Here is a 13,847-nt window from a genome sequence, read left to right as displayed (position 1 = left end):
TTGGGCTACTGTATTGGTGTACATCATGAGATGGCCCGGTACTCTGGGGCAAGGCATATACAACTTAGTATTTCAGCAAAATAAACTGTGTCATTACATTGCAGAAATGAATAGTTAAACACTCTTTTATTGAAAAAGTCACTTTTCCCAGCCCTTCACATGTAGGTGCTGTCAGTAACGGAACACAAATACTTTTCCAAAGTAGATTTTAGTAATTCAATCTCCAGAAATATAATAAGTAATGTAGCATTGGCTCTGATTTACAATGTGTATGAATTTAACATTGTGGAAGTTATTAGAGTACTGTAGATGTTTAAATATTTTTTTGTCATAAATATATTAACTCTTCCCTTTGATTCATGTAACATTAATTTAGAAGAAAAAAAAAAAAAAAAAAAAAAAAACAACAAAACAAAACTTGGAGCCAGACTCTTGTGCTTCAAAACTACTCAACACAGTCTGGTAATAATAAATGCTGACATCTGTCTGCTGTTCATTTTTGAGTCAACTGCTGAAGGGCATATATGGTTTTTGCTTTCACTGCTACAAGATGCAAGCCTTTTATGTCTACATAGACATGTATACAAAATATTAGGCAAAACCTACAATCTTGTGTTGCATATCTCAGACATTAACACGTGGCAAATGGAAGCTGTAATAGCAGGTGAAATCATAAATAATTCAGTTAAATGTCCCAGGAATCAAACTTAAATGCCTTCACATAGAAGGATTAAGATAACTCGATGCACAGTGTAGCTAATATAGGAGAAGACTTGTATGGGAGATTTCATTCTGGCACCTGTTTTATGACTTACTGTTGCCTTAAAACAGTGTCCTGCGTCAGCTGCAAAATACAGGAATCCCCTTTATAGGGATTTTTATTTATTTATTTAAGAAAGTAAAAATAATTTAAGTTGCAAAATACAGCTTTGTAGAGGTTTCTTTCATTTAAGAAAGAAAAATAATTCTAAGTTGAGAGTTGAATGTTCAGGATTTTCTTGAAAAGACGGAGAAATATCACCAGGAGGCATTAAAATAATGATTGGGTTATTAAAGGTAATAGGACAAGCAGGCTTCCCTTTGGTTCAGTGCTCTACTGAATGCTCTGAATTTGTGGTTGGGGGGCACAGCTACTTACTAGTTCATTTTTAAAGAAAATGAGCACTCAGAGTTTGCCACACTTAATTTTGTCTTTTAAGTCTTGCCTGCTAAAGGAAGGGAAATAGTTTCTCTAGTCAATGTGCGTTACCAGTAATAAATAGCTGGTGGATATAGGATCAGAGCAGCTGCAAATATCCAAGTGTTGGGTACTGAAGGCTATTCCAAGCGAGTATTTCAGTGTTTTTGTACACATGCTCCTGTTGCCATGAGGAGTCACCTTAAAACATAGTGGACTGAAGTGTTTAAGCCTATGTAGATCTAACAAAAATAAAGCTAGTCAGACTTTCTTATCTTGTCTGCACTCTAAAGAGTTAGGATATGAGATACTCATGGTCTTTAATACTAGAAATGCTAATGCTTGGTAAACTTTGAGCTAGAGTGCAGAAGTTATGAAATGTTTAAAATTGTTTACAAAACAGTATGCAGACATGCATGATTGAATTCTTACCCTTGGCTTGGCAAGGCTTGAATTGTACGGGCATACCTACGAGCAGAATTTAACTCATAGCTTCTAACAGAAAGACTCAAGTGGTACCACAGTGACAGAGGACTGATTTACATTTTAGATATAAACCATGATGTAACTGTCTCAGATGACTTTCATGTCTCATTCCAGAAAAGATTTTCTGCAGTGTGAAATACCTTTTCAGAGAATGCTTCCTTGAATAAAACACATCAAAATTCCATGCAGAAGAATAGGTTTGTTAATGAGCAAAAGGGAAGATGGCATTTGTGCTGTGGTGTGGTACATATAGCCATAATCCCAAAGCCAACGGGTGGGAAGCAAAGACTACTCTTAAAAAAGTCATGTCCACGTATGGCTGCCATGCTTGGTACCACTTCCATTCAGATCACGTGCCTGCTGCCTCTGTTTTTGTGAACTGATGGTTCAGTCTTTCTGAGAGCATCATTGGACTGAGGCTTCACATACTGGAGGAGCAGCTAGGGTATCAAAGTTCTGTGAGGTCGCACTAGTATTAGCATCTACTGCCGACAAGCTCTGCTGGTCCCTGGAAGAGTTAGGGGCCTTCACCTGACCTTTGTATAAACCAGGAGACTTTGCCCAAAATGGAAGATTTGACATAAACGTGGCAGAACTGTTGCCCTCAGCAGTCAGAACCACAGGCTGTTTGTCTGGCACAGCTGGTGCATACGCAGCATTTTGCTCAGAGAGATGATCTCCGCATTGGTTAAGATGTTCTGCTAAGACCAGAGGCTGCTGATCATCTCCTTCTTCAGAAATAACAAAAACTGGTTTGTTTTTATCTGTTTCTACCACAAGCTCTTTTGTTTTTGAACCATTGACCAAGTTGATTTTCAGGGCGTTGGAGCTCTCTAGAGTATTTGCGGGGCTTTGGCTGTTAACTGGCGATACTGCCCCTAGATGTCTTGAGGGATCCAAGGACCTCACACGTTTACTGTCAGGGGAACCAGCTAAAAATCCAAAGTAAGGGTTCCCAAACCTGGATTTCTTCAAGTTGCAGGAGCTTAGCTTCCGCTGCCTTTGTGCAGACAGAGTGAGGGGGTATGAGGCATTGCTGGCAGATGAATCAGAGTAAACTGGCTCTGAAGCTCCTTCTATCTCAGTGGCAGAAATCACCTTTCTGGTCGGAACACCTTGGGTTCTTGCAGCTGTAGGAAAAGCCTGTACAAAATAATAATAAATTAGTAGATGTGCTTTGAAAAGAAACATCAGAAAAGAAACATTGATGTTTCTTAAGAAACATCAATCCCAAAGGCACTAAAAGTTAAAATTCCTCCTTAAGATAGAGGTAATATGCTTTCTTTTGCAAAAACCTATGTTATTACCCTAAAAAAAATGAATATCCTCTGTTAACTTTGTAACAAGTGCTGTTCACTGATAACCATCAGTGAGACCTACATATCCCTCCCACAACTATAGCCTTCTTGTTATGCAATAGTAATATGTCAAAATTAATGTAAAGTATAACCATGAAAAAGGGAATATGTTGGAAAATTCAATGAATGCAGATTTTTAGCACTTCAGGAATGCTTGAATAAATTACAATATGGTTAGGCAAAAGAGTTTCCCATGCACCAAGCAAGATGGGCTGAAAAGTGTGTTGCGTTTACAGGTTGGAGAGGCAAAGCAGTGAGGCCAGGGGAAAACATGGCCCATCAGCAAGCAGATAGGGCACAAAACCTGACCACCCCATACTCCTCTCCTAGCAAGACTTACACTGTTGTCAACCAGCTTTGTGAAGGGACTATTGGTGGTCCAGCTACACCATTTTTTCTGTAACTGTGGTAATGGAGCCAGGAAATCATGGAAAGTGCGGGCACTCCACGTGCGTTGTCTGGGGTAATGATTTTCCATCTGAATGTTTCCCTTCTCAACCGTGTCTGCTCCTGCAGCCATTGGATTAGAAGTCAGCCAGTCAGATACAGAGGCTGGGCTTGTGACACTTCTTTTTAGGTTTTTGTCCTGAAAATAGTAAGTAAAGATCATTTACAAAACCTGTTGTCAAAAGGTTTTAAAAACACTTTTAAAATAGGCCTTTAGTGCAAGTGAGTGATTTCTTCAGTGGCTCTTTTCCCAGGACAAGACACAGGAATACAATTTCTATTCATTTCTCTTCCAGCGTGCTGTGTGGGATTCACTGGCTTCACTGGACAGCAGTTTTACTTTGTTTCTTCAGTTTCAGGTTTTACACTGAACTGTGAAATTTCAGTCATATAAGAAACAAAATCCTACCACTAACTGCATATATCAAATACCTAGAGCTTCATTACACTGAAGATATCTGACAGATTACAGTACTAAACTTCACAGTGCAAAACATAATTCTTCCACTCTGCTAGGCTCTTGGTAGGCTCCAGATGTGTTTTGTCAAACAAAACTCCAAGGGGGGGATGAGGCCCACTGGAAGAAATCCAGAAGCAAGCAACAAGAGACTCAGAATGTCTAAAAAATGCATGATTCAGGAGGAAAGACTAAATTAAGTGGTGCTCTTCAGTCTGAGTTAGGGAAGAATTAAGAGAATACAAAGAATTAAAACAAAGAGAAAGGCAGTAATCTGTTCTCAATGTCTGTAGTGAGTGGAACAAGAGACATAAGGCCCAGAGTAGAGCCAATTTCACATAAGAAATGTTTTTTCAGGTGGAAAACAGGTTTTAGCAGGAGAATAAGATGTCTAGACAGGTGTAAAATTGGCATCATCAGGAGCTGAGCACATGAAATCATTCTCACCAACTCTGCATATGAGCAGAATTGCTCTGTTGAATTCACCTGTTGTTCATAGAAGCCTCCTGTTCCACAACTCTATATGTATTTTTAATTTTTCAGCTGTGTTATGACTGTCATGAGAAGAATGCGACATTCACATTCCCAGAGTTTATGCAGTCCTTAAAGAGGCTCTGAAATAAATCCCACCATGTCCTGGATTTAAAAGTCCTCAGAGACCAAAAGCTTGTCATTTGTTGTTTCTGATAAACAGAATCTCCTAAGTTTCTACAAATCAAAGAAACTATTCAGTTACAATGTCATATTGGAAAAGAATGGGCAGAGACAAGGAATGAGCTTCTCTGTAGGAAGCTGGCAGAGGGTGTATTCAGGCTCTGGATAAATTTGTTTCAATATTGAGCTCTTAGTCTCAGATTTTATTAAAGTAAGAAACTTTATTTATACATTTATAATCCAGCTGTCTTCTACTCAGAAGCCTTTTCAGGCTGTCTAAGGGTTTATTATTTTGATGGTTTTGAGACAGATGTACTGGGAGCAACTGTCGAGATGAATAATGTATTTTCTAGATTTCTGAAAATCTTTTAGGAAAAAAAAAATGTGATTCTTAAACATCCATGTAAAGACTGTTAGTCTTTACTCAAACCTGTTCATCTGGAACTTGTCTGAATAGAAGTAACAGGTCATAGGTGTAAATCAGCCAAAGGCTGAGTGATGGCTTAAACTAAAAAGGACTTAGAAATCCATGACCCTCCTGGGGACACCGTGTTCCTCAGAAGCCACCTGAAAGACACTGGTTCCTCTTGCATCATCAGCCCTGCCCTCCATTTCCTCACAGTTATCCCCAAAACAGAGAGGTGTGGTTGTTGTCTCAGGTGTTACCTTCTGACAGGAGACTGATTTCATCAAATGGATTTTAAAAGCTAAAAAACAAAAACCCATTTATAACTGGTGCCTGCCTAGCAAAGCTGAGGATCACTCTTACTGAGAGTAATAGAATCAAGAGGCCACCATTCCTCAGTAAAAAGATTTGGACTTTTTTTTTGGTTTGTTTAAATTAGAAGTCTTTGCTGTTTGCTTTGTCTAGATGAGCATTCTGGGTGAGATGAATCTGAAGACATTATTTACTGTGCTGTACAGGCTCAGCATTTCACTGGTCTTTTCACATGCGGATTACTTCTTAGGCCCTGCCAAGAGAGCAGCTAGGCCCCAGCAGGTAACTCATCCTACCCACCCAGTGCTGGCCCTCAAACACTGTGTACCTACCCTCTGCAGGGCTCAGAGACAAAAATCAGAAGCTGGATGGCCAGATTCATCATACACCTTAAAATACACACCTAGAAATGTAACTATGAACATAAATCATCTTTATGTCTAACATTTAGTAACCCAAGTAGACTTAAGATAACACTTAAGTGCAGGTGTGCAAATCATCTGCTGGGCTCAATTTCCACCCCAATTAGAGAGGATAGTTTTCAGCTGTGCTGAAAAAGCCAGTGCTTTTTTTTTTTAAAGGTGGCATTCACTCTCCTTGATTTTTTGTTTGTTTGTTTGTTTGTTTGGGTTTTGATCCTCTGGAGCTTTGGTTGAGAGCGCTGTAAAAAAGGATATCACTGAGAAGGAGCAACAACCTGAGATAGTATTGTAGTAAATCAATTTAATTCTGTGCATTATGTTCAGTTAGAGTTGCTGTAACACTATATTACATGTGTGTATATAGACATACGTCCTCTTCTGGCTTGCTCGTAGAAGGCATGGTATAAAAGAAATGTTTTGCTGTAAGTGTGCTCTTCATCCTGACTAAAGCAGGGGAAAGAGGTAGGGAAACGGGTTTCCTCTCTGTCTAGAAGCTGTATTTGTAAGTGGCTGCCACCAGGTGAAGCTCTCTCCGCTGGAAAGAAGGAGCAAGGAGTGCTGGGGTTCAAGGGTGTCTCGGGTACCAATACAGTTCATGTGCCCTGCTCCTCAGAAAGTAATGTACTTGAGCAAGGGAAGGCACTGGATTTTTTTTTTCCTTTTTTTGTGTGTGTGTGTTAATCAGCATGGTTGGCTGGAGGGGAAGCTTTACTGTATGACTTGCACTGATGTAGGAAAATTCTGACCAGCCTGACCCCCTGGATAATATACTAATCAAGCGTGGGGATACTGGCTGCTTTTGTTCCATAAACTGTGACAGTATTGTATGGACTGGTCCTACAGCCCGCTGGCAGACCATTGCATTGTCACCTATAAGATGCAATGTAGACTTCTGAATTTGATCTTATCTAAGCTGGGAAGATTCTGGCTTTTGAGAGATCACAGCCCACATAAGTTCAAAGCAGCTCAGTCTGATGGTCAGGAGTACTGCCTGGTTAGATCACTACTATTCCTGCAAGCTAGGCAGGAACTGTTAAGTGAAGGAACATGACAAGTGCTTTTCAAGAAGGACATTCCGTGGCTTGCTGGGCTTCTAGAGATGCCCAAGAGCATTCCTACCTGTATTCTGTAGGTGGTAAAGCTCAGCCCACTGGCTCCAGGTCCAGCAGAAATAATAAACACTTCATCGCTTCCTGTCTCAGTAGTCACTGCGGAGGTGGAAGAGGGCACATCTGGGTCAGTATCCTGAGGAGACCGTTCTATGCTGCCTTCACAGGAAATGACTGAGGAAAAGAAAATCCATAAAGACTGCTTGGGAGAGTCCAAAACATCTGTTCCCAACTCATCCATTATAATCCCTCTTCCCTCACCTTTCCCTCTCCCCAGAGAAGCTAGACCCACATCTGCCTGTTGCACCAATCAGAATAAAATACAAGCCAACAGTTTGCTCTCCTGAAACTGCAAGCCTTTAAAAACAAAACAAAAGGTGGCGGGTGAGGGGAAGAAAGAAACACCCTTGGGTCTGCTGTCTAATAAAGCCAGACCCAAACTGAAATCCCTCATACTAAATGCATAAGGTTTTTCTGCAGATCAGAAACTTGCAGAGTTTCTTAACTCATTCTTTATTTGTTGTTACTCATTCCTATTAATAGTGAGCTTTGATTTTGTCACAAGTGCTTACAAATCCTTTTTGCTTGAGCCGTGGTGATGCTGCTCCCTCAGGCAGCTGTACGTTCCAGGCATTGCCATAGGTGTATGTGCATGTTTGCATCCCCAAGGTCTGTACTTTAGGTCCAGGCCCAGAGAGCTCTGGCTTCTGGCCATAACCTTCTTAATGACTTTTGGCAGAACAGAATTAGCTTTTTAGGAAGGTATCCACGTGAGAGCTGTGTATAAAAGTTGATGGTTTAGTGGGAAACTGATGGTGTGTGGCAGTGCACCGTGAAGTGGCTCCTTGTTGGCCTTTGACCAAAAGGTTTGCTGACAGGATTAATGTGTTGTGACTCAAGATTTCAACAAGTGACAATATCTGCAGCTTGGCTGGAGGACTCCCTGTTCTTGTTCTGGAAACACACTGTGAGGTAAATGTCATTTAAAGCAGTCTCATCCATAATGCCCTGCAGAAAAATTTAGCTCCAGGAGTCAAAGTTGTTCAAAGCCAACATAAGCACTGTAAAACTCATCCTTATCCAGACAAGGTTAGATGCAGGGCAGATGAGTCTTCCACAATTCGTGGATGATTATAAGCTCCGGTTGTAGCAGCCTGAAGCAGACAGATTAGTGTTGCTAACACAGTGTCCCTGCAATGCTCTGTGCTATGACAGCTTCTGCTGGCAGTGTCCTGGAGCTGTGCCTGTGTGTGCTTCTTGCCAGGAGAATTGCCCTACCAGTGAGGGGGGGAGAGCAGCAAGGGATATTCCCACAACAAAGCCTTTCTGCTGTGAAGTGGCTCTCCAGCTGTGCCTGGGCGAGACGGGGAGGAGGATGGCAAGGAAGGAATGGTCTGATTAGCAGGCCAAGGCCTACAGGGTGCCCTGACCCACCCCTGCCGGTGCGCCGCGCTTACCCGCCTGCTCCCGGCTGACAGAGTGGTTGTTGTTTTCATTCTCCCGACTTGGCACCACAAGCTGGAGCTCATTGATATCAACGGCGGAGTTCTGGATCCCGTTCTACAACTCAGAACATGCCCCAGTAAACATCGTCAGATAAACAGTGCAACAGCCAATATGAAAGAGAGAAACAGAAATTGCTGAAGCCATTAGCACTAACCTCCTGGTCACTGCATGCGTTGGATGAGCTCCTTTTGGGGCACGTTCTCTGCCTGAAAAGGAGAGACAGCAACAACAACAAGAAGCCCACAAGTGAGTTAATCCCAGAGAAGGGAAGCTGTCAGCGGTGCTTGTCCTGCAAGGGTGGCCTAGCAGGTTATGAGCTGTCCAGCCTGCAGGAGCATCCAAAACACTCACCAAGGCTCAAGGCCTGTAGGCCAGGGGAAAAACTGATATGCTCGTGTAGTGGAAAGTCAGCTGAAGAAGAGAAGGATCTGTCTTCTTCCCATGATCATCACAAAACAGAGAGCGGAACAGAGTTCAGACCTCTTTAAAGTCCTACTAGCCTTCCCCCCACAGGCTGTTCTTTCATGTCAGAAACTAAATAGCAGAACCGAAATCCTTCCTTTGGTCTGAGCAATGACATTGTTCTTATCCTGTTATACAGAGTATTTCACCTGTGTAGTCGGTATTGCATGCTGGATTATGTTTAGCAAGCAGAGAACATCAAATGTTCATCTGTATGACCATTTTATTAATGGAAACTGCTATGGCAGATGGTTACCAGTTAAATATGCCTGTTGGGATGAAGGGAAACAAAATCATATTCTTAACAATTTTTTTTTAAGTTTTACTAAATCTGACATTCTGAAACATCTAGTGTTATTTACATCTTACTCATCCAAAATGTAAACATGTCATGAAGAAAGGCTGAACATGATCATGACTGAAGCAAGTATATTTTATTTTGGTGTACAGCAGTTCTTCATGGGACAGTTCAGAAACACACAGCAGTGTTAATATATGATGTGACCCATGTTACTATTTTTCCCTACTAGCTATGCTGTTGGGTGGCATATTTCCTCTTGCTGGCTTCCATACAAGGTTTGTGGTGGTGTCTTTTAAATGATGTGCTGAAGTCAAGATTGCAAGTTTTCAGGCACCATTTCATTATTGCTTCTCTTTAAGACCTGGGGGCTCAGACAACACCTGATGAGTCTGGCCAGGAGTCAGCATGTGCTCCATCTCAGGCATAAGGTTTCATTCCTTCACCATATCATTGGAACTCTTAAAAAAAAGGCTTATTGAAAGTGAAACAATGGAGGGGGAGGGAAAAAAAAAAAAAAAAAAAAAGTATGGTGTCCCCCCAGTACTATTCCTAATGAATATGGAGGAAACTACAGAAAGAGGAGAGCAAGTTTGCACTTCTGACTTTAATTCAGATGGACTCCAGATGGATAGTTGTTACTCCAGGAAGCAAGATCATATCAGCTGCCACATGGGCTTTGCCACAGTATGCAGGGCTGCTTCAACTCAGTGGTTTGGGGAGAGGAAGCAGCTAGAGATTTCTAAGAAGTGGTGTTTCCTAATTGGAGGATTAAGATCAAGCCAAGCAGGAAATGCTCTTGAGTAGAACATGCATATGTAAATATGCCCCCCACACATACACATGCACACACACACCAGAAGTTCTTATTAGCCACCAGAGCTGCTTAAGCAGGCGGGATTGAGTAAAACGTGACCCAAAATAATGAATTAGCATAGTGGTCAAGGCATCCAGATAGATAGTGTAAGAACTGTGCAATTTCCTGCTTTTTCCATATTGCCTTCATATTTTCCTCTCTTACCATATCCCTACTCTTTCCTGCCTAAGCCCATTTACTCAAATCTCAGAATCATAAATATTCTTGTTTCAAATAACTGATGTGTTACAAACATTTATTGAAATATTCCCACCTAAGGATTGAAGACCAAAAAGGGAATGTTCTCTTTTAAGAAAAATAAATAAATTAGCACACACTTCTTCCACACTGAACACCAGGCCTTGTCTACCCAGACTTGTTGGTAAACTGGATGGTCTCACTTACGAGTTTATTTGACCTCTTAATGTGACAGACAAGATACGCAAATCCTTGGAAACATGACTGAAAATGTGTTTCTCCGAGTCCTATATACAGATGTCCCACTTATAAGATATTCATATTCTCTGGGACAAAGCTAAAAAGATGAAATATCCATTATAAAAGTCTCAGCAGCTGATAGTTGATAAACTAGGATAAACAGTGCAAGTTTTGCACTAAGAAATGTCAATACCTTACACAGATCTGGTTCTTTTCCATTTTTTATAAATGTGTTTTACAATATTTAGCAGGCACCATAGCTACCTTGAAAGCCATGCTTCAGTTTGGCAGAATGAACCAGAGGGACGGCAAGGTGTTGCCAGTTTTTCAGAAAAATATCAGTTTTCTGTGCAAGGACAGTAGAAGAAGGGCGAACAGGAGAGGGAAGAGTCCTGTTCCTCCTGAGATTTAAATTAGGATAGTAAAGTGTAACTGGTTGAAATATCCCCTATTTAACTTCTTCCCTTATCATGCTTTGGGTATTGAGTGTCTTATTTCCACTTAACAGTTTGATTTACTGTCAAGAACTAATGCACACCAAGGCTAAGGATTTCTAGATTTGGCCAACAAAAAGTTCTGGTGGAAACTTGAGATTTTTTTCTTTCTATTCAGAGCTACAGCTAAAGTGCTTGGAGAGATGCTCTAATTTGCAGGACTTGGGCCCTTGGTCTTTCTTTACTTCTCTCTCCAGATGCACTGCACCTCCCATGGCATGCTGCAGTACCTGGCCACCAAGCAGATCTGTGATTTAGATCAGTGCATAGCTCACACATATAAAATACCCAATGTGCCATTTTCCATCACTTAAAAGAAGGTGCATTTTTTAAAAAGTTGCTTAAACCTTCCCAAGTAAGGCAAAAATTTAAGTCTGTTGAAAGCTTTGTGAAAATTGCCCTGTGTTCCCTAGTAGGCAGCTCCTTCTATGTCTAGTTACATTTTTAACTAAACTAGCCTCTTGTAGAGAGACAGGAGCAGGGGACACAGTTACGAACAGGCAGGTAGGGGTCTCTGGGTTCTGCTTAGCATGAGAATGGCAGAGAAAAGCCCTGGTTTTAGCCCAGAAGTGACTAGGATCCTCTAGGAGGGTGTCATAGGAGGAAGAAGTTCCACCCCCAGGTGAAGATCAGGCTGCAGGCAGGGCAGCTTGCATGGAGTGAAATGGCAGCACATAACAACTTGATGAAATAGCTGTACGTGTAGACGGGTTGTAATTGGAAACAGGTCACTGGCAGGCTATGCAGATGTAATATGCAGTTACAATCCATGGATTGCAACCATTGAGCAAAAGTCTGGCTGCACTGGACAGGATTAAAATTAAATAAGGTGGATGTGTCTCTTGTTTTGGGGGCTTGGGAAAGAAAATAAAAAATACCCCATTGCTTGAGTCAGGCCTCATGGCCAAAAGTAATTAGAATTATTGGCCAACTAACAACTGAAGCTTTCATTTCCTCCCCAAACAGCAAACAAAAGCTGCAGTGTGGCAGAGACTTGGAGTTTCCCCAGAGAGCTTTGCCCTGGCTGAATGCAATGAGCCTGAGCAGACTCTGCTGACGACTTGGTGCATTGGACTGGCAGTAGGTGCCAAGCCTGGCCTGGGCCATTTCTAACCCTGGCAAAGCTAACTCCCTGCTACTTTTAGCTGAGCAAGAGCAGCAGATAGAAATGGCAGAATCGCAGCTAAATGCCAATGTGGTACCAGAGGAGCAAGCAGAGCACGAAGAGAAGTGAAAGGCAAGTTTACAGGGCCAAGAGCTTGAGGGTTACTCTTGGCATCTCCTTTGCAGTGGCATATTCCAGCCAGGGCCAGCATTGTCATGCCTCAGAGAGCTGGTCGCATTTCTGAATGTGCTGTGTTATTAAAGCATCTTCACTTCTTCCCTCACCCCACCCCTTGCAGTCTTGACATTTTTGGCAATGAGGACAAGCTATGGCTAAAACACTTCTGACACCTGATTTCAAGCCCCTACTTAGGGCAAGAAGCATAAAATACAGCTTGGTGGTCTCAAACTAAAAGCAGGTTAGATGTGCTTAATGGTCTCTGCAATCTTATTCTAAGCTTTGTTAAAAAAAAAACAAAAAAAAAACTACACAGCTGGAAAGTGTAGGCGAGCTCCAACCAGTGCCAGTGGTGCTGGGGCCAGAGACAAATATCCTTAAAGCAGTTAGGGCAGGAAAGAGGGAAAAAGAATTTTCCAGTGCAGCCTAAGTGACGTGCTCGGCACAGGTCATGGCATTGTTTCCACACCACAGATCTCACAGGGTTTAAGTCTAGCAAGAAATAAAAGTATATTGTAATCAAGGCCTCCCTGAAATAGTGTGCAGGGAACATAGGCAGCTGGCATAGCAAAGAGCCTTTCAGAAGACTAAAGGACTAGGGATAGTTCTCTCTATATACAGCCAATATCTGACAGATATATTTTCCTTTTTTTTTTTTTTCTTGGCAAGATGTTCTCAGTGACCAGAACATACAACTTTTTTTTTTTTTTTTTTTTTTTTTTTTTTTTTTTGGGGGGGGGGGGTTGTATTAAGTTTTCTCTGTTGGTCAACTATAGAATATTACCATGTTTTGTAAATATCTGAGAAGCAAAAAGCCAAATTGTACACTATAGCCAGTGGAATCTCACATTATCTCACATTGCTGGTGTACTTTGGTTTGAATAATACTCAGCTTCATGGATAGCTGCAGTGAAATTAAATAGGGAAAACGGAGCAAGAACAGCCTACTCGACATGTGTATTAGCAAGACTGCTGCCATAGCAAAGGCAGCATGTTTCTGCCGCTTTTGAAGTTTGGCAAGGGTATAAAAATGAAGTATTTAGTATCTGGAAGACATTTTCCACCAGACGTTTTCCTTTAGAGCTAGCAAAAAAAAATTGTGGTCTAAATTAGTATTCTGCAAGCTCTTTAGAAAGGAAAAAGGTTAGTTAGATGTAACACATGCAAGTTTAACTCTTGCAACTATGAAAAAACCAGACCCTGAAAGCAGGAATTTCTATATACAGCAAGGGAGATTATATTTAAGCTCCATCACCTTGCCCACATTTTCTCATTCTCAGTACAGTGGTGGCCTATATTTTGTATTTATTCAGCACAGCTAGAAATGCAGCCTCCAAAAGGACAAGGAAAACAAATTACCTTTATCAAATCAACCTCAGCTACTAGGAGTTGCTGGGCCATCCTGAGAACTTTTGTGTTGGAGGATCCAAAATACTTTAGGTAGAGGATACAGGAAGAGGGGACAGACCAGTTGAATGCTGTCACTGTGAAACAAATGCTATTACTAATACTCAGGCACTCCAGCAGAGCCCTACAAGGGGCAGTATTTGTTTCAGTTTGCCTGATGCTTCCATTGCAGTCAAAATATTTGAAAAATACTGTTTGTTTTGACAAAAACCTGGGGAGCTTGTGCTTTGCTTTGAATTTGTTGGAAGGAGGAACCGAAAAAAAAAAAAAAAAAAA

General features: G+C 41.4%; 1 protein-coding gene across 3 annotated transcripts in view; it reads right to left on the bottom strand.

Moving 5' to 3' along the window:
- Window positions 1-172: 172 nt before the first annotated feature.
- LOC309884626 (uncharacterized protein) overlaps window positions 173-13,847 on the bottom strand; it is a 32,496-nt gene continuing 18,821 nt past the window's right edge. The window contains exons 3-7 of one of the 3 annotated variants that reach the window (XM_082773722.1): window positions 8,489-8,540; window positions 8,286-8,388; window positions 6,839-7,002; window positions 3,362-3,607; window positions 173-2,806 (exon numbers count right to left, since the gene is read on the bottom strand). In XM_082773722.1, coding sequence (XP_082629848.1) covers window positions 2,069-2,806; window positions 3,362-3,607; window positions 6,839-7,002; window positions 8,286-8,388; window positions 8,489-8,540 — 1,303 coding nt within the window. In that variant the 3' untranslated portion in view covers window positions 173-2,068. The remainder of the gene's footprint in view (window positions 2,807-3,361; window positions 3,608-6,838; window positions 7,003-8,285; window positions 8,389-8,488; window positions 8,541-13,847) is intronic. The other 2 variants (XM_082773723.1, XM_082773724.1) reach the window with 2 other exon arrangements.

The sequence above is a fragment of the Aythya marila genome (assembly GCF_965140915.1).
Source record: "Aythya marila genome assembly, chromosome: 17".
NCBI lineage: Eukaryota > Metazoa > Chordata > Aves > Anseriformes > Anatidae > Aythya > Aythya marila.
The sequence above is the reverse complement of the archived record's forward strand: the minus strand, read 5'-3'. Positions and strand labels throughout refer to the sequence as shown.